This window comes from Sinocyclocheilus grahami, unplaced genomic scaffold (genome assembly GCF_001515645.1).
Source record: "Sinocyclocheilus grahami isolate Dianchi unplaced genomic scaffold, SAMN03320097.WGS_v1.1 scaffold315.1, whole genome shotgun sequence".
NCBI lineage: Eukaryota > Metazoa > Chordata > Actinopteri > Cypriniformes > Cyprinidae > Sinocyclocheilus > Sinocyclocheilus grahami.
This window is the reverse complement of record NW_015505494.1, coordinates 1,017,982-1,043,780: the sequence shown is the minus strand read 5'-3', so window position 1 is coordinate 1,043,780 and position 25,799 is coordinate 1,017,982. Positions and strand designations below refer to the sequence as shown.

Sequence of the window (25,799 nt, the reverse complement as noted above, 5' to 3'; positions counted from 1 at the left end):
CTCTGAGTCTCTCTTTGCTTTCAGCACCATCAGTGCTGCTGGAATGACAACAAAGTTTGTTTTTGTTGAAGACCCTTGTTCACGCTTTCTGACCTAAATGAAACTGAGACATTCTCTCTCTCTTTCGCAGTCTCTCACTCTCTCATTCCCCAGTGTCTGTGTTTAGTCAGTGCATATTACATTTTGATTAACTCATGCAGGAGCTGTTGCCTTCCAATGAAAAGAGCTTTTGTCCTCTGATTCCCTTTCAGCAATACAACTCAATCTAATATGGAACCCACAGTCCATACTTACAAGATTGTATACAATATATTCTATTAGTGTATTTATTTAAAATATAATTAATCACAATTTTCAGTATTATATATAAACATAAATATGTACACTACCATGCAAAAGTTTGAGTTTGGTAATACTTCTCATAATACTGCATTTATTGAATTAAAAATTAAAAACTCTAATATTGTGAAATATTATTACAATTTAAAATAACTATTTTCTATTTTAATATAATTTTAAATCGAATTTATTTCTGTGAAGCCATTATTCCAGTCATCAGTGTCACATGATCCTTCAGAAATCATTCTGATATGCTGATTTGCTACTCAATAAACATTTCTTCTTATTATCAATGTTGAAAACAGTTGTGCTGCTTAATGTTTGTGTGGAAACTGTGATACATTTTACTTCCAGACTGATGAATAGAACATTCAAAAGAACAGAATATATTTGAAACCGAAATCTTTAGAAATGTCCTTACTGTCGATTTTAATTAATTGAATGTGTTTTTGTTGAAGTATTTATTTAAAAGTATTTATTTCTTCTTCACTGACCCAAATATATATTTACTGAGTTTGATTCTGCCTTGGAATTCCAAAACAAGGGTTGTACCATTTGTAACATTGTGCAAACAACATACATTTCTACATGTGAAGAAAGACAGAAAGAGTGATTATTCCATGAACACTGATGTAATGTTTAGACACTCATCTGTATCTGTATGTGTGTATCTGTAGGAATCTCAGGCCCTGAGGAGCTGACTGTGGAGCGTGCTCACTCTGCCCTGGAGAACGTGTTTGAGACACTGAGGGGAGTCAGTCATGCCAGAGACCACCTGAAGAACTTCAGCTCTGTGTACACTCCCAGTGATGGAGCACATCAGGTCAGTGAGATAACATGCAATTTACGTTTCTCAAACACGCAATGCCATATATTAATATTTAGCTGACCTCCCTAAAACGTAAAGGTCAATAACTTCATCCAAACCAATTCTCTAATATCCTCCTTGTTCTTATTTTTGTTCAGCTTATGTTTAGTTTAGTGTGTAAAAGAAATATATATAAATAGACGTCACGGTATCTCTGTGCATTCAAAATGCCATCAATAAAATGCACCTGTGTTCATTGTCCATAACATATGCCTGGCCATACCATAACCCCACCGCCACCTTGGGCCACTTGATCCACAACGTTGACATCAGCAAACCGCTCACCCACACAACGCCATACACGCTGTCTGCCATCTGCCCTGTACAGTGAAAACCGGGATTCATCCGTGAAGAGATCACCTCTCCAAAGTGCCAGACGCCATCGAATGTGAGCATTTGCCCACTCAAGTCGGTTACGACGACAAACTGCAGTCAGGTCGAGACCCCGATGAGACGGTTTCTGACAGTTTGTGCAGAAATTCTTTGGTTATGCAAACCGATTGTTGCAGCAGCTGTCCGGGTGGCTGGTCTCAGACGATCTTGGAGGTGAAGATGCTGGATGTGGAGGTCCTGGGCTGGTGTGGTTACACGTGGTCTGCGGTTGTGAGGCCGGTTAGATGTACTGCCAAATTCTCTGAAACGCCTTTGGAGACGGCTTATGGTAGAGAAATGAACATTCAATTCACAGGCAACAGCTCTGGTGGACATTACTGCAGTAAGCATGCCAATTGCACGCTCCCTCAAAACTCCCACACATCTGTGGCATTGTGCTATGTGATAAAACTGCACATTTTAGAGTGGCCTTTTATTGTGGCCAGCCTAAGGCACACCTGTCTCTCAAAAATAGAATAATAAATAAAACTATGAAAGATCAAAATATGCATAAATCATATGTCAATACTGTGAAAAATATGACTTCTACATATTTTACATCTCTTTTGTATTTTTATTTATTATTTATACTTATTTTCTGGATAGTGAGTTATGATTCATTATTTACACATGTATTTGCATGTCTTTGTATTGGAATTCATTTATACAGCTTTGGTTATGTATGTATTTTCTTATCAAAGATACTAGGTTGGGTGAAGTTCTAGATGTTCTGAGTGTGTTCTATACTACTTCTATACTACTACTTATGTTTTGATATAAAAAACAAATCAAGGTGGCTTTGGCATGTACATAAAACAGGAGCTGATTGCAAATTCTTACAACTTCCATTGGCTACAAAGTTATCAGAAACCACAACATAATACATGATTTAAGTTGAATTGTGCAAATGAGAATCTGATCTTGCTCATTTAAGTGAAGTGAATGATTCAAATAAAGAACATCTACTAAAGAAAACATCTGTCACAATTTGTATGTCTGCTAACTACTATCTTCAAAGAAAAAGTTACCAGAATGCAGACACATTTTTCTCAGAACTCCATTTGGCAACACATATGTGGAATACTTCTCACCTTAACAAACCTATGAAGAACAAAATCAGAAATCATCGTGTTTTATTGAGAGACAGAGACTGGTTAGCCTTATGTATGCTGCTATGAAAAACTCAGTGACGCATCACAAATACACATGGTAAAATGGCTAAATAATTCCATGTACAAAATTACATTTTAATAAGTAATGAATGTACAGTGTCACAGATGTTTTTCTTTTTTAAGTTAATAGTTAACAGTTCGTTTTGAACCCTGTGCTTATCTAATGAATAAAGAGTATACAGATATTGTAATAATTCTCTGTCCTGTTTCTTGATAAATAGTGTCTATCATGCTTTTAGCTCACAGTATTCTTGCAAGACCTGTGACAGACTGTGTGTGACTGTCTTTGACTACTGGAAGCTGGAGTGCGTCACAGCCTTTTAACCACACTGTATGACCGAACTGAACATCCACTCTTGTACCTCTGAGAGCATTTCATACACTCGTGCGTTTGTGTGACAGACATTGAAAGAGAAAGAGCCAAACTGAGGGACAGAGGAGAAAAGAGCTGATTATGTAACACATAATGTCTTCATTTCCTAACCAGAGAGCACTTGCAATCCAGTCATTCAGAGATGTTCTCTGCTGGTTCAGTAGTTTTTAGTGCTTTTATTCATCAGTTTTGGGGAGTAATTAGCTGGAAATAGTGATATTTGTAACTCATTACTTTGTAAAGTGACCCTCAGTGTCCACTACACAACCTGACAACAGCTCATCTGTCTTAAAAATAGTGCTGCTTTTTCTGTAATATGCTTTTTTTATCCAGTTGCAGTATATTACTGTGCATTGCTGTTTTTAGTGCTATATTGTAGCACAAGTAGATTATCAGCCGCACTCCCCTGAATTGACCTTTAGCCAGTTTTAGTGAAATATTTCATGTTTCATATTGAAGTCACATTTTAGTTTAGTTTCAGTTTTTCAAATTAGCTTACCTGGTTTGTTATTCATCTGGTCAAGTTTAATGCTGTCTTATAAATTATGGTGATTCAAATAATTTATATCAAGAAGTTGAGGTCAAATAATTTATGTTCAAGAGGTATGGGTCAGTTAGAATTTTTTATATGTTTCTTAAAGAAACTAATAGTTTAATTCAACAAATATGCATTAAATTGATAAAACTTGAAAATAAAGCCTTGTTACAAAACAATCTTACAGCATTCTATTTCAATTTTTTTTTTTTTGTTCTTCTTATTCTTCTTTTTTCTTTTGTTTTTGCTGTTTTCATCAAAGAAACTTGAAAAATGTCACCGTTTCCACAAAAATATTAAGCAGCACAACTGTTTGTGCTGTGTTATGGTTAGTAACAGGTTGATGGTAAGACCTGCTGGGCATTACTGCCTGACGCACCTCTGCCAGTGGCAAATTACCAGCCGCAGTGTCATCAGCTGGGAGCCACCCTTCACCTCACGGCAGGGAGACGGCCCTTTCCAGTGGACATAGACGTCTCCCTGCCGCTCTCTGCGGCTGGACTTATATTTCAGGTCCTTATGCCTTGAGGCTTCTCCTCACCCCAACTCTTATCATACCTCTTCAGCTAAAGCCAAAAGCTTCCTTTCTCTGCCTCTTCGGCAAGGTCTCTCGTGGCTTTCCTGACCTCACCAGAGCTGAAGCCAATGTCTCTCGGGAAGCAGCTGATCAACTGGGCAACAAAGCCACGGCAGCCTATCTCCAATGGATAAGTCGTTGCTCTCCACCCTTTTCCCTGGCATTCCACTACCAGGCCGGTGTACCGTGACTTGTTCCGCTCGTACGCTTCCTGAACTGCATCCTCTCAGGGCTCTGTCAGTTCCACTAGCACCACCCGTTTGCTCATCTCGGACCATGCCACAAGGTCCACACTCAATGTGGTTTGCGCGATAGAAGCAGGAAACTGAAGCCGCCTGTGCAGGTCTACTCGTAATGACCAGTCCCTTCAACTAGCCAGTAATGACCAGTCCCTTCAACTGATACCTTTTGTTTAGGAGGGCATTTCTGCACTAACTGACCTGCTGTTAAAAATTCGACAGGCTTAACTCTTAAAGGGTTAGTTCACCCAAAAATAAAAATTCTGTCATTAATTACTCACCCTCATGTCGTTCCAAACCCGTAAGACGTTTGTTCATCTTCGGAACGTGTGTGTGTTTGGTTTTTAATTTTCATAAATCTACATTCTACCTAAAATCACAAACTTGGGCTCAGGTACTCGTATCCAGTTTCATCTCATACTCATCTACATATAACAGCTATCACTAATGTAGTCATTTTAGGTAGAATGTAGGTCAACAACATGGAGATACACCTTTAAATGTCCCCAAAATAAATAATATTCCACGGAATTGTGCGCATACATGTTTGGAATAGCATACAATCAATTATCTTTGCTATTTATTCAGTATGTAGTATGTATAGTATTTATTGTATTTACATACTAGTTGGCACACTGTGCTAGATTTGTGTCCAACAATGCAGAGCACAATAATCAATAACTGGATGCAGTGTGACAGTCATGGTTAGTGACAATTATGTAAAATACTACTAGTGTGTAGTTCATACTGTGCAGTATGCAGTAAGCCTTTCATTAGCATCCTATTACAAACCCACCACAGAGATTTTTCAGGTTCTTCATGTTCCTCACCACTTTTATATTTATTTAGTAGATTTTTTTGGCCAGTTTAGCTGTATTCAGCTCTGTTTAAAATGCTTGGTATGTTTAAATCTGTTCGACTGAATCCTGCAGATTTTGTTTTATAATCAGCCTGCAGACACCAGTACAATCCAGGAAATCACTGAAATCAACCAGGAGTCACTCGATTCAAGAATAATAAGCCGTTTTGATATCCTTTTTTGTGTTTTCCTTTTTTAGCATACTAGTTTAGCATAGTGACTAATCTCCATCTAACACTTTTAGAGTTTTATTTTGGAGGTATGATCTAACTGTGGCTGTATGTCATTAATAGGCTATTTTTATCTAAGCAGTGGGTGCCTGTTATTTTTGGAAGTTCAGTGGAAGTTTTATTACACAAACCAGTGAATGAAACCTCTTGACTGGACTCAAGTTCTTTTGACTTGCAATGCAGCATTTATATTGAGTTTTATATACAGGATTGGTGATTTAATTCTGAAATATGGTTTAATATGGTCAACTTTTATTTGTTTGCAAGAAAGTCAATTCTTTACTGAAAGATCTTTATTTGGTTTGCTGTCATTTTCTGACACTATTTCACCATATACACCAATAACACAGTATCAAATAAACTTTCAGTAGTTCAGTAATAATAATATTATGCACTAATAATAATAATACACTAAATAAACTAAAATGTAAAATATTTTGTTTAATTAAATTAATAGTATTTTTCCCCAATTTTACAAAATGTGGAATATTTTCAAAGGTGACATATCATAACAATCTGACTTTTTCCATGTTTAAGTGCTATAATTGGGTTCCTGGTGCATCTACCAACCCAGGAAACGTGAAAAAGATTAACCCAGTAATTTTTATTTTTTTTTGTAAGCCTTTCTCTGCAAGCTTGTGAAAAAACGAGCGCATCAGATTTCGCTCCCCATGTGACATAGAAAGGGGATTTTATTATAATATTACCGCCCCTTAATCTGCAAGTTTCCACCCACGGCGCCACCATTGTGTTTTTGCAAGCGACAAAGGTGTACCAATTCTAACGCCATGGCAAAAGTTCGAGCAAAGCATGCTAACCGTTCTGTCTTTGGCTGCACAGACGAGCACTGAACACTATTTAGAGTCCCAGCCTCAGAGGAGACAAGAGAGCAGTGGATTTATTGATTTATTTAAAGGTCACATATTTTACACCTTTCTGGAGTTTTATTTTAGGTTTTGATGTCCTTAAGAATATATATTTGCGGTATAAGTACCAAAAACCATCTCAATATATTTTTACAGCTCCTCTCTCAGGAGCTGCTGAGAACAGGTTGATTTTGGCCTGCCTAATTAATATTCATGAGTCTCTCTTCTGATTGGCTTGTTGTTTTCTGAGTGACGCACGGCCAGGCCAATCACAAGTAACTAGGCTCAGCCGATGTCAAAATTACGTCCAGCACTAGCTGGAGGCAGCACAACAAAGGGAAAACTGGAGGAGCTTAAAATATCATCTTGTTGTGATGTTGGGTGCCAGAATTGACATAATACAGCCTCAAATTAGAAATACGGTCGCATATCTGCTGCCACTGCGCAAGTTTCATAGCTTAAAACGTCCTCATTGTAAACAAAGCATTTATTTAATCAAGCTCCAAAAACGTTCCATTTTGGATCTTAGGTGCAAGGTGACGTCACTCGGGCACAAATATTTGCATAAACCCAGCCTCAAGAGCAAGACATCGACAAATCTTCTTCTCGCCATAGGCCTCACCCACTGGTCTTCACTTGCTTAATGGCTGACTCTTGATTACACTAAATCGAGTGTCACATCGCGTCAAAAGCAAATAGAAATTACAATCACAGCCGCTATCTTGTTTACAATGGATACAGTATACAGATGCGCATTTGCTTTCTGACACAGCCCACAGTCTGTTGTCAATTGGATAAATGGAGTGAAAGAACGTTCGATTTGATGCGTTTGGTTTAAACAGCTCGTTCGTTCACATCTTTGTACAGATATCAGAAGAATCCCAGCATAAAGGAACAAGTGGATAGTTTATTTTTTAATGGCATCCCGGATTGTGTCAGAAGATTGTTCAGAGTATTTTGTTTTGTAAAAGAGGTGTCATGGAGAGTTCACAAAGAAACCTTTGTTGAAATATGAAACAGTAGTAGATCTGACAGCAGCTGCATCACAAACTGTAAGTAAATGATTTCATAATGCTTTGGAAATTGCCATTTTATTTTGATCATGTTGTCAAAACACTGACATGCAGTAGTGAGGGGGCATTGATACTTTTTCCTATGCAATGACATTGGCCAATCATAACAGTGGCCAATTACTTGCCAGCCTTAAAGGACACGCCCCTTAAAAACAGGTGGTTTGACAGAGGGTCAGAATGAGGGTTGAAAATAATAATTTTTCACATATTTACTTGTTTTTTATGTGCATAAAACTTTATTAACATTATAAGTAAACCTCAAGGAACGTTTAAAATTAAAAAAAAATCAGTGTCATAACCCCTTTAAACTAATATGGTTTAAAATGCATGATTTCAGCGCGATAGACATGATCATCAAAACAAAACAGATGTTTTTAACAGAGTATCTAAGATACGAGCTGTAAAGGCAAATCAGCATATTAGAATGATTTCTGGATCATGTGACACTGAAGACTAGAGTAATGGCTGCAGAAAATTCAACTTTGCCATCACAGGAATAAATTACATTTTCAAATATATTAAAACAATTATTTTTAGTTGTAATAATATTTCATAATGGTACTGTTTTACTGTTTGATTAAATCAGTGCAGCCTTAGTGAGCATAAGGGACTTCTTTCAAAAACAAACTACTGTCAGACTGACTCACTGACTTTTGAAACTTTTGAACCCCGGATTTTTGAACAGTAGTGTACACATTGCAGCAAGTAGATAGTATTGTTCATTTTTTGAGGCACTGTGCAGCTCCCAGTTACATGTAGTGATGATCTTAATACATGAAAAGCAGAAATGGAAAGGCAGAAATGGTTTAGACATTTTCTACATGTCAAAGTCTCTTTCTAATTCATTAAATCATATTTTAAGTGTAAAAACTATCTGACCTTGAGCAGACATATTGTAATGATGTAGTAAAGAGTTTTGTATATTTAAACTTTTTGCGTATTTCAATCATATTTCATATGAATCACACATTTTAATCTCATAAATAACATTATACTCCGATACTTTTAATAGTAACATTTCTTATTATGGAATCTGTGAATGAGGCACAATTAATTAATTATTTTCTATATATTTTTTATAATTAATCATCCTCAATTAATGGCATTTTTCTTTGTTTGTTTATAGTTTAATTATGTATATTGAGCTTGAGAGATTGACTCAGTGTAGCTCATCTCCCCCTCAGCACCTCATTTATGTTCATCTGTTGATGAACACTTTACAGGTATGTCACTGCGACCTAGAAAGGCAAATTGTTGTTTTGTGTGGGCATAAATGTAATTGATTAAATGGTTTTGAGTGTGTAATAATGGTGGTTCCAGAATGACTCATTAAATGAATAAACGTGAAAAAGTGCATATTCACTTATTGAAAATGTGGGTGTTTTCCATTCAGATTGCATATTGTAACTGATGTTACATGTGTGTGCTTATTCTGTGTTGTTTTCTCTTCTTCGTGTATTGGCCAAATATTATTTAATTTATCATTTGTTTGCTCCTACTAAATGCAAAGTGACTCCTTTCATTTCTGTCCTTATATGGGCATATCCAGAGAAGGAGGGGCTGGTAATTTATAATAATGGAGTTTCATCACTCATTTATGGTGAAAGCAGAATTGTGACAGATATTGTCAATCACCTCCCTTTAGAGATGCCAGGAAGTGCTTTTTCTACAGGTACACACATGTGGGAGAGGTAGGTTGCAAAGTCACATCTGAGTTACGAAGATGCTAAAACCTGCAAGACAGACTTAAAGGGATAGTTCACCCAAAAATGAAAATTAGCCCATTGTTTACTCACCCTCAAGCCATCCTAGGTGTATATGACTTCCTTCTTTCAGACCAATCCAATCGGAATAATATAAAAAATTGACTTTGATCTTCCAGGCTGTTTAATGGCAGTCAGCGGGTGTTACAGTTCATCAGTCCAAAAGAAGTTAAATAAAGCGCATCCATAATAAAAAAGTGCCTCACACTACTCCGGGGGGTGAACAAAGGTCTCCTGTAGCGAATCGATAAGTTTTTGTAAGAAAACTAAGCATATTCAAAACATTATAATCACTTTAATCGAGCTTGCGTCAACAGTTGTACACCGAAGCAGCTCCGGGAGGATGGCGTAAGATGTCGGCGTTGCTCATGCGCCGGTGAGTCCCGTGAAAACCAACGTTTGTTTACAGGAGCAAAGGAAGCAAAGTTTCCTTACTTTAGCAAAGGAAAACCACTCTCCTCTTGGCTTATATCGAAATCCTCCGACATTCTTCTTTACAAATCCTCATTTTGTACTTCTAATTTGTGACCGTTGTTTTGATTTCTCCCCTGCGCTTCTGCGTTCGTCACTTCTAAGCGGCGCATGCGCAACGCAGATGTCCTACGTCATCCACCCGGAGCTTCTTTCCGTGTACAACAGTGAGCGCAAGCTAGATTAAATTGATTGTTAAGTTTTAAATATGGTTATTTTTCTTACAAAAACGCATCGATTCACTACAGGAGGCCTTTGTTCACCCCCCGGAGCCGTGTGAGGCACTTTTTATTATGGATGGATGCGCTTTATTTCACTTCTTTTGAACTGATGAACTGCAACACCCGCTGACTGCCATTAAACAGCTTGAAAGAGCAAAGACCATTTTTTATAAAACTCCGACTGGATTCATCTGAAAGAAGAATGTCATATACACCTAGGATGCCTTGAGGGTGAGTAATTCATTGGCTAATTTTCATTTTTGGGTGAACTAACCCTTTAAGGCAGCACAGGTGATTCTTGAAAGCCCATTAATAGAGGTGTGTCTCTGTGTGGAGGAGTTTGCATGTGTGGCACCTGGCATCATGGCCAGGTATGAAATCTCTAGCCCCAGGTGCAGATTTCAGGGAAAGATTCATGAAATCAACACACACTTGAGAGGTGGGGGGGTGGGGGGGGGGATTACTGGAAATCTGCATCTGGATGTGTGAGGTCGAGCAGGTCAGGTCATGTCAACCATCTGGAATGCTGATGTATTTCATTTGAATTCATAAACTCTCCAATGACTGTACTGTATTTTACACATTCATTCTGGGCAAAACATAATTGTGTTAAAATAGTTAACACATATAATAATGTGTTTTTTAAAGTTGAACTTGACACCAGTGTTATTTAAGTATTTTTGAGATGCCATTATAGTTTTTATTAATAGTTTGTTATATTTTTTTTTTTTTTACATTTTAATTTATATATTTAGTTATTTTAATTAAAAAAAATTTTTTACATTAATTATTTTAATATATCAACATTGTTTGTATTTTTTATTTCAGTTTGGTTATTTTAGTACGTCAAGGTAAAATAAATTAAGATGAGAAATGTTTCCTTGACAACTAGTAGAAATAAAATATTTTCACGTTTTATATTTTTTATTTTATTTCAGTTGATTCATTTAAGTAATTTTAGGTAACCAAAATGTTTTTATAGTTTTATTTTTAGTTAACTATAATAACCCTGCTTGACACACAAAAACACAAAAGGCAAATATGTCTGAAGCATGCTCATATTTAGTCCATATAAATATAATGCTGACAAGAGTATAAGAATCAATAGTTTGAAACAAAATGGCCACACTTTTATTCACTAATATGGAAATAAACAATATTTTGACTACTGAAGTCACTTTTTATGTTTATTCAGTGCTTTACTCCTCTGCCACATTTTCAGTTGTGGTCTTTTTCCAGCAAATATTAATATATGTAATATATTGTGAATTATTCAGTTAGGTAAACAGCATATCATGTAGTGATTTCTATTAAAACACTAAATCCATTGACAGCCCTAGGAAAACACATTGTAGGCTCAGGAGAGCTGCTACTTTTGCTCCCTTTTTTCACTTATACACACCCACATATATTCACATACAAACGCGCATCTGCTCAACTTCTATTCACCAGCTTTTTGTAATGCACATTTTCACAAACAAACACCTAAGCAGTTTAAGTAGCTTAGGCTGTTAGATCAGGATCCACGTTGAACCTAACAATGGTGCTATTTCAGTTCAGCGGCAATGTAAGTTAAACAGTAGGGGTGGATTAAAGTGGCCCAGGGCTGTACGTTCATATTCAGGGAAACCGTGAATCACATTACTGAGTCTTCAGCTTTACTGGCCCCCGCTGATGCTGTATCTGCCACAGATAATAACTGTCCTAAACAACCCTTACTTTTAAACCAGCTCCTGCACTCAAATTGCCACACAGCAAATAGAACATTACAGGAACACCATGATGGGAAAAACGTAATTGAAAATGGAAAATATAATTTTTCATTTTTCCAGAACGCCTACCCACATTATTGTACCTGTTACTTTGTATCATCTTGCTATGTTCTTTTTCTAGCAATGTAAATTGCTTGTGAATGATAATGGGTTTTATCAAATAAAGAAAAATAACAAGACAGCATGGATTTTGTTTTTTGACTGCTGTTGCTTTTTTGTCCAAAATAAGTTAATTATATACATTAAGCACAAACATGCTCAGTTTTATTGTAAGCTATTGTTTTATTATTTCCCACAAACCCTTCTGTCATAGTAGTAAATTTGGTGTACCTCAAGGTTCAGTACTGGGTCATCTCTTGTTTTCTTGTTTTATATATTGGACACATTGCTCTGTGAAGAGAACAGTGTTTAGCAAGGCTATTTTATTTAGTCTTCTTGTCTGTCACTTTGAATGATGCTTATATGCTCAGCTGCACTTCTGTCTCATTCTTCTCTCATATTTTACAGCACTCAATTGGTGGCTGACTAAATACTTTTTTGCCCCACTGTATCTTCCTCTTGGGGTTCTCTTGAATTAGTTTTTTTTTCTTTCTTGTAAAATAAATATTTGTGCTTTTTGCAGTGAGAGCCAGAAATCTTGCTTGTTTGTAGGTGACCAAATACTTATTTTACCGAGGAATTTACCAATTAATTCTTTAAAAATCCTACAATGTGATTTTCTGGATTTTTTTTCTCATTTTGTCTTTCATAGTTGAGGTATACCTATGATGAAAATTACAGGCCTCTCTCATCTTTTTAAGTGGGAGAACTTGCACAATTGGTGGCTGACTAAATACTTTTTTGCCCCACTGTATGTTCCTCTTGGGGTTCTCTTGAATTAGTTTTTTTTTTTTCTTGTAAAATAAATATTTGTGCTTTTTGCATACTAATAGGCCAATTTGAAATCAACATATGATGCAGGGTACCTGAAAAGTGTTTGTGAGTGGGAGAACAAGCTTGTCTTCTCAGTATTTTCTTTTATATTGTTACTGAGATTTTATGTTTATCCAGGAATTTTATCTGACACAAATACAATAATCTGTTTTTTGTTGTTGTTGTTGTGTACAGGCAACATACCGGCCATTGCTTAAGCAGGTGCTAGAAGAGATCTTCCACCCAGACAGACGTGAATGCCCTGATGTAGAGCACATGTCCGGGGGACTCACTGACCTTCTCAAGACTGGCTTCAGCATGTTCATGAAGGTAATTCTCACTCACCTCCAGTTTTTAATTTTTCATCTCATCTAGTAAGTTTTATTACCAGTTCAGTGTTGCTGGGTGTGTGCTGCTAAAGAATGGGTTCATTTGAGTTCCAAGAAATTCTTTATATGGACAAAAGCATCCAACTTTATACATTCAATAATATACTCAATGGCCTGAAGAAATATGTGTGTTCATTCAAATAACGGTTTTTCTATGAATTAACTAGAACACAGTCCATTTCTACTCTGCTTTTCCTTGGGACAAGCAGGGATTTTCCCTGCTTTACATACTTTTGGCCAATAAACCCAGTGATATCAGCGTTGGTTGCCATGCAACAAAGTGGCCTGTTCGACTTCCTGGGGTGTTACGCATTCCGGGGGGAAGGGTCCATGGGTCCTCATATGGCTTGTTAACTGAGGTTACAGAGTATTTGTCATATAAAAAGAGAATATATAGTGTGTATTATTACACACAGATGCTACACAACTTTATACATTTTAACTGATGGCACATGAAGACAATAAACACACGATAGCAACAATATATGTTATGTGTTCTTAAAGCCATCTCATGCATTTTCATTAGAATATAATGCAATGCTAATTGCCATAGTCTTTATCAAATACTGTAAAATAATAAATATTTTCCTCATTCTACATTAGATCACAGAATCAAGTTATTTTAAATGCATTATATATTTGTAATAGTTAGTTTGGAGCAAAAACTGTATTAATCTCATAAATTGTCATGTTTTGATGCTATGTTAAGCTAACTGCTCTTTATTTACATTGGAATGTTTAATTTTTTAGGAAGGGTGTTTGATATATAGTAAAGAGAGTAATGTGAGAAGTTTGATTAAATAAATGTGGGATTAAAACGTGGTGAAGAGAAGGTATCAGTAAATATAATACAAAAGAATCAGAGACATCCCAACGTTAGTTGCATTTGGTTTCTAGACTGCAAAAAAAAAAAAGTTTCATTATTTTTTTATCCTTTATTTTTGTCATGAAAATATTTCATGACATTTATTTTAAAACACTTAAAAACACACGTAAGCCTTCATAAGTATTTCTCTTTATGATTGTAATTCATTCTGATCTGATGACAACAAAATACCACAATTATGTTTGTAGTCCAAAGGCTTCATGAACTGTATCTATTTAAGTGTAGGTTACCATTTCTTGGGTTGGTGTTCAAAAGTGTGGCGCAAGTTAACAGGATATCTTAACTCATTGGTGTGATCATATGCTTATGCTGTGAGTTACGCTGAGCCCAGTCAACCAGGAGGCTCATGTGTAAGATCCTCTATATTTAATCAGTTATAATGTCAGTACTCTTAAAGCACCAAACCATTCTAAACTGCTGACTGGCTGCTGACATTACACACCTAATTATGTGTACTTGTGTGAGTGTGTGCACTGAATATGCTTATATTTAAAGCTCCGTCTGGATCACAGTGTCTATATACAGTATATGGTTCAGTTATATTTTATGTATGGTTAAGTTCACATTAACATTTGATTAGGAGGGCTTCTTCCCTACCACTCTTGACTATAGCTTGTTCACTAGTGGTTTTTAAGGTGGTATTCTTTGCCAATCTGCTTTGGCACAAATATATCATATAGAATTTAGAATATAAACTCTTCAAATATAGAAAAGTGCTATAAATACAACGCAAAGGACATTGAACACCAGGTTTAAAAAAAAGAACACTAACACTTACATCATTGCAAAATGTAAAGGAGGTCGCATTTGTTAGAAGACTACATCATTGAGGATGTCTCATTTCAGAAAAGTGACCATTTAAAAAATTCCTTATTCCTCATGAGACATCTTTTTTTTTTCTTTCTTTTTTTTTCTTTTTTTTTACTTTGGAATGTGATGGTTACTTTTCTGAAAAGAGCCTCATGCGTCCAACATATATTAAATCTGATATATATGACTGATATATATATATATAGACCCAAATAAAGTGGAATATACAATATAGCAAATCTCAACTGCTTGATTGTTATATTGAAAATATAAACTATATTATTGCCCAACTCTAATCTGCTAAATGTGACTATAAGGCATGAAGACAGTAAGATTTTATAAACATTAACATCATGATTTTCTGAAAATCTACCTTGAAACATGGAGTATTGTGAAAAGCACAATGCAAATAAAATTGACTTAATTTTTAGGAAGCTTCTTGCTGTCCAGTCACCTCTTTGGAAGTATGTGATATTTTGTGTCACTTTATGCATTATTTCATTTTTCTGAATGTGTTTATGAGGTATATGACTTCATTTGGATGATTAATAATATGTTAATCAGAAGATGTTTTTCGCCCTGAATATCATCCTCTTGCTCTCTTTGCTCTCTCTAAAATGTGAGCAGACACGTTTATACTGATACACATGGCCCGCTGTGTGCTTGCCCCCTTTGGGATATGTGTGTGAGGCTGTCCTTGTGTTTTCATGCTGTTATTCACTTTTCAAGTATATATAGTATGCATTACCTGGTAACATGAGTATGTATGATATTGCCTAATAATGCGATATTGCCAAATTGTGTGTGGTACACGTGGCTGGACATACTCTTCACTCGACTCACAAGCTGGTGTCGTCCATTTAAAACACACGTGCGTCTGAAGTGTGTGGATAGATGAATAGTTAAATGAAATGAAAGGTTGAAGAATCCTCCAAGAATTAACAAGGTCTCTCTTTTTACCTTTTCTGTGCACACATTTATAATGAAACCTCTCTTTCATTCACTTGTGTGCCAATCACGCTTATTTACTTTACCAAGGAACATCCTAAAGAAGGCTTTTTTTATCTACTCATCCTTCTGTCACTGTCTGTTTTACACGTTTGTCCGTGCGGGTTTAGTGTTCAGAGTTGCACGTGGCAGCACAGCCCCACTCCTGAGATCCACCCTGCTGGATGTGCATCCCTAATATCCTGATTATTATTCACGACTGGCTTTTTCTTTCAGCCAATCAAAGGCCAGCACTCTGTCCACCCGACCAGGCATGTACAGCAGTACCCCATGTGCCTGAGCGACTCAAACAGAGTATCCGCATGTGTGCAACAGCGTGCTTGTGTCCATATAAAAGTGTGTAATGGTTCTCTGTGTGTGTGTGTGTGTGTGTGTGTGTGTCTTCTGAATGTTGTGCTCCTGCTGTGCTCGTCAAAGTGTTCAGTTCTGACCCAGACCTCCAGCTGAACTGTGAATTACATAAGACATACACACATTTACCAGGGATGTGCAGAATTGTATAATTGACTTGTCTGACTTAGGGAAGCCCAGTGTAATTACGATGGATTACTGTCATCACGTGTTTCTTAGGGGATATTCACATGAGACACGTTATTGTGAAAAAAAACCCCGAACAGCAAGCAATAGAATGGGCCAGAACCCAATGTCTTATCTATTTTTAAATTGACATGCCATAAAAATGCAGCGGTCATAGTGTTAAATGCTGAAAAATAGCTTTGGGAAACTAGACAACAGCCATAAACCTGTATCTGCACATGTACATAGACCAGTAAAAAAAATAAAAAATAGGCTACTTTTTATTATTTTATTTTATTCATCATCTTCTTCATCCTATAGTGTGTATCCTGCGTTGGTGCAGGGTCCGCTTGTTTGCACGCCTTTTGTTTGCAGGACATTGCTTGCAGTTTCCTGGCTGTAATTGTCTTAATTTGTATTGAATGTGCTACAAAAAACTATGAGAGACCAGGCAACAGCCATAGACCTCCATCTGCACATGTACATAGACAAAAAATGTTTTTTTTTTTTATTGTATCACTGACAGATATTCATCAAATAAAAAAGCTTATTTTATTTTGTTTCAACATACTGCTTATGTAAAGTAACTGGGACATTGCTCACAGCAGGCTGTCAGGTTTCCTGACAGTAATTGTCTTGAATTGAATTATTGAAGGCATTGAATTTGTTACAAAACCAGGGTTTTGATGGCTGTAGCTGCAGTGCTTTCAACGAGATGAATTTAGAGAAACAGCTTCACAGAAGGGTTTTGTGCTGACAGTCTCACATGCTAAAGCACAGCACACAGCCAGTACACCCAAATCCTTTCTGAGACATTGTGTCTCTAAATTCATCACATTTAAAGCAGCAAAACCAAAAATATGAAAGGGAAAGCATAAATTTGAAAGAATAGATACAGATACAGTCAGCCTCAAATGGACTTTAAATTACAGAGGGTATGATAAATGATACTGCGTTGGTGCAGGGTCCGCTTGTTTGCACGCCTTTTGTTTGCAGGACATTGCTTGCAGTTTCCTGGCTGTAATTGTCTTAATTTGTATTGAATGTGCTACAAAAAACTATGAGAGACCAGGCAACAGCCATAGACCTCCATCTGCACATGTACATAGACAAAAAATGTTTTTTTTTTTATTGTATCACTGACAGATATTCATCAAATAAAAAAGCTTATTTTATTTTGTTTCAACATACTGCTTATGTAAAGTAACTGGGACATTGCTCACAGCAGGATGTCAGGTTTCCTGACAGTAATTGTCTTGAATTGAATTATTGAAGGCATTGAATTTGTTACAAAACCAGGGTTTTGATGGCTGTAGCTGCAGTGCTTTCAATGAGATGAATTTAGAGAAACAGCTTCACAGAAGGGTTTTGTGCTGACAGTCTCACACGCTAAAGCACAGCACACAGCCAGTACACCCAAATCCTTTCTGAGACATTGTGTCTCTAAATTCATCACATTTAAAGCAGCAAAACCAAAAATATGAAAGGGAAAGCATAAATTTGAAAGAATAGATACAGATACAGTCAGCCTCAAATGGACTTTAAATTATAGAGGGTATGATAAATGATAGAGGCGTCCGATCTGATTCTTTGCATGCTAATTAATGTCCTGAATCTCAAAGATTTTTTACCTCTTTATGCTCGACAATTAAAGCTTGACCCAAAGACTTTGAGATCCTGAAATCTTTTTGTACCAAGCAGTCGGTGTTTGTATTACTTGAGGGTTTGCAAATTGACTAATTTGCAAATCCGCAGCTTAATTAAATCTGCAGCTGAAAACAAAAAGCCAAGTGAAACTGGGATTATTGGTTAGTTTCTAATTATGTTCCCTGTTTATCCCCTTTTGATGTTTCTTTTTCCTGCAGGTCACTCGACCACACCCAAGTGATCATCCACTCTTGTTTCTCTTCCTGGTGGGCGGAGTCACACCATCAGAGCTCCGCCTCATTCGTGAAGTTGTCTCCACCCATAAGTCATGCACTCAGGTGGGATGTCACACCCCTTTCTTGACTAATTCTTTATCTTTTACACTATTGTTTAAAAAAAAATAGGATGCATAAAATGCAGTAAAAGTGAGAGTAACGGAATTTCTGACGTTACAAATAATTTCTATTTCAACTAAATTAAAATACCCCACCTCTCTTTTTCTCCTTTTGTTTTTCTCTATGGCTCGCTGCTTTTTTTTCTGTATCGTTTACTCAGGCATGATTAGGAGTGTGTGTGTGCGTATCTGCACTTGTGTTTGTGAATGAATAGAGATGTAACTGGGTTGAGTCAGAATAAAAGGAGTTTTGTTGATCAAAGTTTCATATCATGAATAAATCAAACATAATGAAAGCACAGAGTGGACCCTTATAAAATAGAAAGCCCACACATAGCCTGACCTAAACCCACAGCTGAGCTAGTGTGTGTGACAGAGACACACTGGTGGGAATTTAGGGTGTCTTATACTAAATTAAGGTGCACCACACTTGACTAACAAGACGGCCAGGGGAGAGGCATGTAGCGAGGGTTCTGTAAAGCCCTTTTGATGTGATTATCTAAATGAAGTTCTCAGACGAGCTAAATGATCTTCATCTTTCCATCAGAGAATACAAAGCATGTACTTACCTCAGCACATGCGTCAGCACGTGCGGTAATATTCTACCCTATTCATCTTCAAGACCTGGCTAATAACATACAAGCTAATAATCTTGCCGAGCCAGACTTTTGGCTGTTGCATCTTATTATGGCTCAAACTCACCCAGATAGATAGGAAGAGACTAGCTAACAAATACAACCAACTTAGACCTTTCTACCGATTGCCTTGTAAAGTTTTTTGTTTGTTTGTTTGCTTAGTCAGTTTTCTCTTTAGTCTTTTCTTTTAGTTGCCCTGCACAGTTTTATGTAGCTTTATGTTTGTTTAGTTGCTTTTATTCAGCAAGAATGCATTAAATTGATCAAAAGTGACAGTGAAGATATGTTATTTCTTATTCAAATAAATGCTGTTCTTTTGAACTTTCTATTCCTCAAAGACATCTGGAAAAAAATAGTTTCCACAAAAATATTAAGCAGCGCAACTGATTTCACTATTGATAATAATATATAATTTTTCTTGAGTACCATATTAACATATTAGAATGATTGCTGAAGTATCATGTGACACTGAGGACTGGCTACAGAAAATTCAGTTTTGCTATCACAGGTATAAATTACATTTTAAAATATATTAAAATAAAAAGTTATTTTTAACTTGTAATAATATTTCACAGTATTACTGTTTTCACTGATCAAATAAACGCAATGTTTTTGAATATTTTAAAATCATTAAAAAAATCTTACTGAACCCAAACTTCTGAAAGCTAGTGTCTTCAGCCTTTTATTTATTAAAACATTTTTTTTTCATTTATTTCTGTATTTACTACAATTCAGGTCATAAACAATCTGTTTAGTTTATAGCTGTTTCTGCCTCAGACATTTTGGCATTATTAACAGTTCCTGCCTGTTTCCCTGATCCCTGTGTTGTTTTTACCCTTCATAGTTACTGCAGGGCTGCTAAAACATCAACAGACCATTTGAGTATGAGTGTAATTCTATGTCTGATGATGAGATTGCAGTGTGTGTGTGTGTGTGGATGTGTGGTTCAAAATGTCCTCACAAAGATGGCAATATCCAAAATCTTTGTCTTTTCATCATAGAGAATGAAGCTTTTTGAAAATATAAATTTAAAGAAAGATTAGTATGAGGGGTAGGTTTAGGGTTAGGGGGATAGAAAATACAGTTTGTACATTATAAAAGCCATAGCGTCTATGGAATGTTCCCATAAAATACGGAAATCCTGTGTGTGTGTGTGTGTGTGTGTGTGTGTGTGAACTGTCTAATCTATTTCTCTTGTCTTTTCTCAGGTACTCGTAATGTCCACTAGGCTGCTGAGACCTTCCGATGTCCCTCACTTACTCTTCCGCACTGACAGACTCAAACCTGACATTGGAGTGTGAAGAGACTGAACACACACACTTCTGGCTGTTGAATCAATTCTTTCCAGCATATTTTTCCTTTTGTCTCAATTTCAGAGGCATTCGATAAAAAACAAATCATGCATTTAAAAAGGTTTAAGGAATATACAGAACATGCTTCTGTTCCTTATAAATACCACAACATCCCGTTCCAATTATTTCACATTTTGTTGTATATGACCAAAGATTCTGTCTTACCATTTTCCCTTAAAGTCCCTCAATTTTTTCCCTTTAAATAAAATCTTTATGGTTGGCCTTTTGCTCATGTGTAAAACTGATGTTTGTTAAAGGGGTTTGCAAATACAGCACATTCTGCAGTTCAGTTCTTACAATCAGCCATGTGTTGATTCTCACAGGAGCTTCCCTCTTCATCCTTCACTCACTTCAGTGCTGCTGGAGGAGTGACAGATGGGAAGAGGGCAGAGGTCAAAAAGGGTGGTGACATCCTTTCTGTCCTGCCTTCACTTTCTCTCACACACACATTTACTCAGCCATCTATAAAGACATATTATAGGCCGCTAATGTTTTTTATAAAACAAAGCTAAGTAAAAATCTATTTATCATAAATAAATCTAACCTTAACTTTTTGAAAGTTTAGAATGATGTTTCAAAAGAGACATTTTGTCAGTAAAAACATTCCTATTCCTCAAAGTATTGCGAAGTAAACACGCTGTAAGCTCCATGCTTTTATATGTGTATCTCTTACTCGTATGAGATTTGAGTTTGTGTTTCGCATTTGCCACAAACTATTACCCCAGCAGGTGTCTGACAAAGGTGCTAAAACACCTGAAATCAGTTATGTTCCTCTAAATTCAGGGGGGTTTTTTTACACTTTAATCCCTACATATGTGTATTTGTTTTGTTAAATGTCTATTTAGGGTGTTGGTAGTTTTATTGACTGTTTACCATGTGGGGAAACGTCAGCATTAAAAATATAGTAAAGCATAAACTAAGAATGCTTGTTTTATACACACTACTAAGATTTTTTTCAATGTCTTCCATGTCAAAGTCTCTTATGCTCATCAAGTATAGATTTATTTGTTACAAAAATGGGTAATATTTTTTCAAAATATTACATTTAAACTTTTTTTTTGTGTTAATATATTTTAAAAAGTAATTTATTCCTGTGATGCAAAGCTGAATTTTCAGCATCATTACTCAGTCTTCGGTGTCACGTGATCCTTCAGAAATGTTATATGCTGATTTGCTGCTTAGGAAACATTCTTATTATCAATGTTGAAAACTATTTTTTATGGAAACTATATTTTTGTGGAAACCATGATACATTTGTTTTTCTTTAATGAATAGAACGTTCAAAAGCACAGCATTTTAAAAATAGAAATCTATTTAGACATTATAGATGTCTTTACTGTCACTTTTGATCATTTTAATGTATTTTGCTGAGAAAATGTATTTTTGTAGTACTTTAATATGGTAATGTATATACTGTAAAAATGGTGGTTACATTTTAAACAATATCATACACCTGATCTCTCAAGGCTTCATTAAACAAAATTCAACTAAATTAACTTTTACATTTACAGGTCGGTTTAAACAGAATGAATGAGTGTGCTTATACATTCAGACAAAGTATGTTTTTGTAAAAACAACTCTTTATTTCCAATCACAATCAAATAACATAAATAAATAACTCTGAGCTTCAGCCCTTTGGCTTTTTTAAAGTGCATTTACACAAGAAAAGTCTCTTCTACTCCACTATAGAAAAGTGGCACAAAGCACAGTTACACAAAACCAGGAGAAACATCCTGGCCTTGTACACAAGAGTAGGACTGTAAAAGATACACGCACACACTCTCTTTTTATACGCTTAGCTTGAGTGCCTTGTCGTTTAACAATGCCTTCATTCAGACCGTAAAAGCCTTGACCACAAGAAGGAACAAAAAACTCTCTCCCATGCCTTTCAGAAAAGCAATTCTTAAAATAGTCTGTTTTTGCAGCCTTCACCATCTCTGTTGCCAGTAGAACGTGTCTTAAAATTTCACAGGTAAGGCAGAGTGTTAATAATAGTGTTTTTGTGTGTTCAATTCAGTCATTCTGTCTTTGCACTGTCCCTCTGTAAGGAACTAAGACCACGTCTCCCAGAATCCTGCTGTGTCCACAAGGATATAAGTGACGGCAATACAAGTGTCCACCAGCACTGGTGAAAATGTAAGACTTCACCGGACTCTGCTTGTTTGTTTGTTTTTCAGCGACCATGACACAATCAGAGGTCTAGTTTCAGGGGCCTCTGTTTGGAAGCGGTCTGCTGATCATCAACGGATCTCAGGAACTTCCAAGGAGCGAGACCTATACATTCAGAGAGATCTTCTCCTCTCTCTTAATCCTGCACTTCTGTTCTGCTTCTCCTGCTGGTATTCGAACCCTCTTCACACTGAAGTGACAGTCCGGACCTTGGCGGACAGCACCTGTTTGAAGCGCCTCTTCAGATCCTGCATGTTGGGGGATTTGGGCCGGGGGATGAGGGGAGATCTTTTCTTCTCTGTTCCAGATGAAGCTGCATTGACGGGGGTCTGAGGCTGCTGCTTGGCCAGATCTACGCACAGTCTGTGGAAGGCACCGTGGACCTGGCTGTAGTCCTCGCTGGCGGACACCTCGTAGAAGGAGCAGCCCAGCGCTGAAGCCAACAGGGGACCTTCTTGAGCATCTACATGCCTTACATGGAGAAGATCGGCTTTATTGGCCACCAGGATGATTGGCAAGGACCTATCCGTAAGGGTGCGGGTAACAAGCTGGTGGAGCTGGCCAATGAGATCAAAGCTTCGGCAGTCAGTAACGGAAAAGACCATAACTACGGCGTCTGCCCACTGAATGGAGCGAGATACCTGGTCAGTGCAGCTCAATCCATTAGCGTTCACCTGAAGAAAAAATAGACATTTGTCAGTTATGCAACACGTTTCGTTAGTCTACACATTTTCTTATATTACTGAATAGTGTGAGCTCTGTGGGTGATAAAGTGTACAGCAAAGCTGACTAAGAAGCTGGAAGAGTATACTTTGCTATTGGCAGCGATTGTCGTTTCACAAAAACGAGAGATTTAGCCGGCTAGACTTAGAGTCTTTCACTCTAGTCCAAAAAGAAAAGGCATTCTGTGGTTTTGGACAACTGCCTGCTTTGGGAAATGAGCCTTGCATGCCAAACTTGGCACTAAAATATCTGACTAAAGACATCTTGAAAGAAGTGGCCTGTAATTGAATTAAAAGCCATTCTCTAATTTTGAAAGCAGAGGGATAATTTAGATGGGCTGGTCTACTGTAACTGTTCCGAACTGCTTATTCATATCCTAAACCCGCTGTGCACTGCTGAAGCAGCAAAACCTCCCAACCGCTGCTACAAATATCCCACAGCGCTGCAGCGAATCATTCTTTGGAGTCGGATATTTTTAATGAACCGGTTCACAAAACCGATCTTAACGATTCGTTCAAAACTCATTGTGAATGAGTTTTAATCATACCATATGAACCAGTTGGTTTTGTATATGTATCTTTTTATTAAAATATGCAACATCTTTTTATCCGTTGAATTTTAGCATTGTTCATTTATCTTCTAAATGACCTGTTTTTATGAGCTGAGTCAAATTGGGGCCTGTGAAATTACAATAAATGTCTTTATCAATAGCAATTTTAGGGGGAAACATAACACTAATGGTCACTTTTTGTAAACGCCTTGGAGCTTGTAAGATACCACGCCGCGAAGCCGTAAATAACCGCTGAATCATTTTAACCTGTTCTGTGAACCGAACTGTTCAAAAGAACCGATTCGCATAAATAATTCGGGCTTTCCTCAAGCTGCAGTACATGAACGCGCTGCCCCCATAAAAGAGTGCAACAGCAGGCTTCCCGCTGGCCAATTAACCCCAAGTGTTAAACACAAACCCGGAGAAACACAAAAGAAGAGCTAAAAGACAAAGGCGAAGGTATGCGCTCTTTCTACACTTCTCACCCGTGAAGAAGTAGCGTGGGAAAGATGCTCTGTATGTAACAGTAAGAAATGTGACATACAATCGCATAAAGAACAAGTGTGTTCCTGTGTCGCGCATACTTACTTCTACTCCAGGTGTGTCTTGAACTTGAATGGCCACTTGTTCTCCGTCTATCTGCACTTCTCTGTTGTACAGGTTGCCTGTAATGCAGCAATGCAGACTTTTTAAAAAAATTGACAACATCACTAATGAGTTTAAACGATGCATATCCTACTAAAATCAGTCGTCTTGGAAAGATGGGGGGGGGGAACTTACCGACGTTTCTCTCGTAGTCACCAATAAACCGCTTAGTGAGGAAACGAACCACCAACGCTACACAGGAATAAACAAGAAATGGGCATGAATATATAAATATAATTGTATCACAACACTCTAATCTACAAGAAAATCGTTTCTGTGATATTATATTATTAGGTGTAATATGATAAGCTTTAAAACGATGTAAAACTGGTCCACAAACGTACCGGTTTTGCCCACTCCACTGCCGCCGATGACTGCGATCTTAATGACCCGTTTGGACGGGCATTCGGCGCTGGGGTACTCCGCAATGGTAGACATGTTCTGGATCAGACGCATTTTGGCAAGAGAAATATACTATCCAAAGCCTACAATGGAAAATTAGGACAAAATATACACAGACGCCGTAAAAGTAATGTCAGAATCGAAGTCAGCCAACGGATTGCACGCAGATGTTGTCTTTCAATGATAAAGTCGGAGAATATCCTAACTCCCTCTCCTAGTTATAAACACCTAGACGGTACTTGGTTTACTGAGCAGCAGAGACGGGAGCTTGGGTTTATATACAGCCGCAGAAGCGCTCGGCTCTGATTGGCTACTGCAAACAACGGTCGCATTGCCTCGCCCCGCCCACCGCTTCACGTGTATGCATGAGCTGTTTATAACCGAATAAAAAGAGAGAGAAAGACAGGTGGGTTCACCCATAGACTGTATAAAAACAGGTTCACCCGAGTAAAATGACTGGCTTAGGGAACACCTTCCCTTACAGTCGCTCGCTGAGAAGGAAAATAAGACGTTTTAGTCGACTAGGCTGTAGAAATGATTTAAAGTGGAGGTTTTGAATGGGTCTTAGTGCTGTGATTGCTGATATCTGTCAGTTGTAAATGAGTGACTTTAAACGCGTGTGATGAGAATGTTATCTAGTCTAAATGATCTCTAAGCGCTTTATGTGTCACTTGCAAAGCGTTTTTTTTCTTTAGCCTGGGCAATGAGAAAAAGTAATTGATCAGAATCCCCAGAGTCGCCTCAGGGTAGAAATGATTTAAAGTGGAGGTTTTGAATGGGTCTTAGTGCTGTGATTGCTGATATCTGTCAGTTGTAAATGAGTGACTTTAAACGCGTGTGATGAGAATGTTATCTATGTGTCACTTGCAAAGCGTTTTTTTTCTTTAGCCTGGGCAATGAGAAAAAGTAATTGATCAGAATCCCCAGAGTCGCCTCAGGACCTATAAATAAATAAAAGACTGCTCCCTCTCTCTCTCTCTCTCTCTCTCTCTCTCTCTCTCTCTCTGTTTCTGTTTTTCAGGATGAAGTAT

At 37.1% G+C, this 25,799-nt stretch overlaps 2 protein-coding genes across 2 annotated transcripts; one reads left to right on the top strand and one right to left on the bottom strand.

Annotated features, from left to right (window-relative positions):
* The first annotated feature begins 390 nt into the window (after positions 1-390).
* On the top strand, positions 391-20,485 carry LOC107601928 (sec1 family domain-containing protein 2-like). Its single transcript, XM_016294287.1, has 5 exons — positions 391-409; positions 1,017-1,162; positions 12,838-12,972; positions 18,117-18,236; positions 20,136-20,485. The coding sequence occupies exons 1-5, from the start codon at positions 391-393 to the stop codon at positions 20,226-20,228; spliced, it is 513 nt and encodes a 170-aa protein (XP_016149773.1). The 3' UTR covers positions 20,229-20,485.
* Positions 20,486-21,796: 1,311 nt separating this feature from the next.
* rasl11b (RAS-like, family 11, member B) lies at positions 21,797-25,106 on the bottom strand. Its single transcript, XM_016294296.1, has 4 exons — positions 24,711-25,106; positions 24,502-24,558; positions 24,310-24,386; positions 21,797-23,122 (listed from the first exon to the last, which is right to left on the bottom strand). The coding sequence occupies exons 1-4, from the start codon at positions 24,820-24,822 to the stop codon at positions 22,634-22,636; spliced, it is 735 nt and encodes a 244-aa protein (XP_016149782.1). The 5' UTR covers positions 24,823-25,106; the 3' UTR covers positions 21,797-22,633.
* Positions 25,107-25,799: the final 693 nt, after the last annotated feature.

Coding starts and splice junctions, on each gene's coding strand:
- LOC107601928 (XM_016294287.1), top strand. Junction 1,163..12,837: donor CCAGTGATGGAGCACATCAG/GTCAGTGAGATA, acceptor TGTTGTGTACAG/GCAACATACCGGCCATTGCT. Junction 12,973..18,116: donor GCTTCAGCATGTTCATGAAG/GTAATTCTCACT, acceptor TTTTTCCTGCAG/GTCACTCGACCACACCCAAG.
- rasl11b (XM_016294296.1), bottom strand. CDS start 24,822: ATGCGTCTGATCCAGAACATGTCTACCATTGCGGAGTACCCCAGCGCC. Junction 24,559..24,710: donor CAGTGGAGTGGGCAAAACCG/GTACGTTTGTGG, acceptor ATTCCTGTGTAG/CGTTGGTGGTTCGTTTCCTC. Junction 24,387..24,501: donor TGACTACGAGAGAAACGTCG/GTAAGTTCCCCC, acceptor GCTGCATTACAG/GCAACCTGTACAACAGAGAA.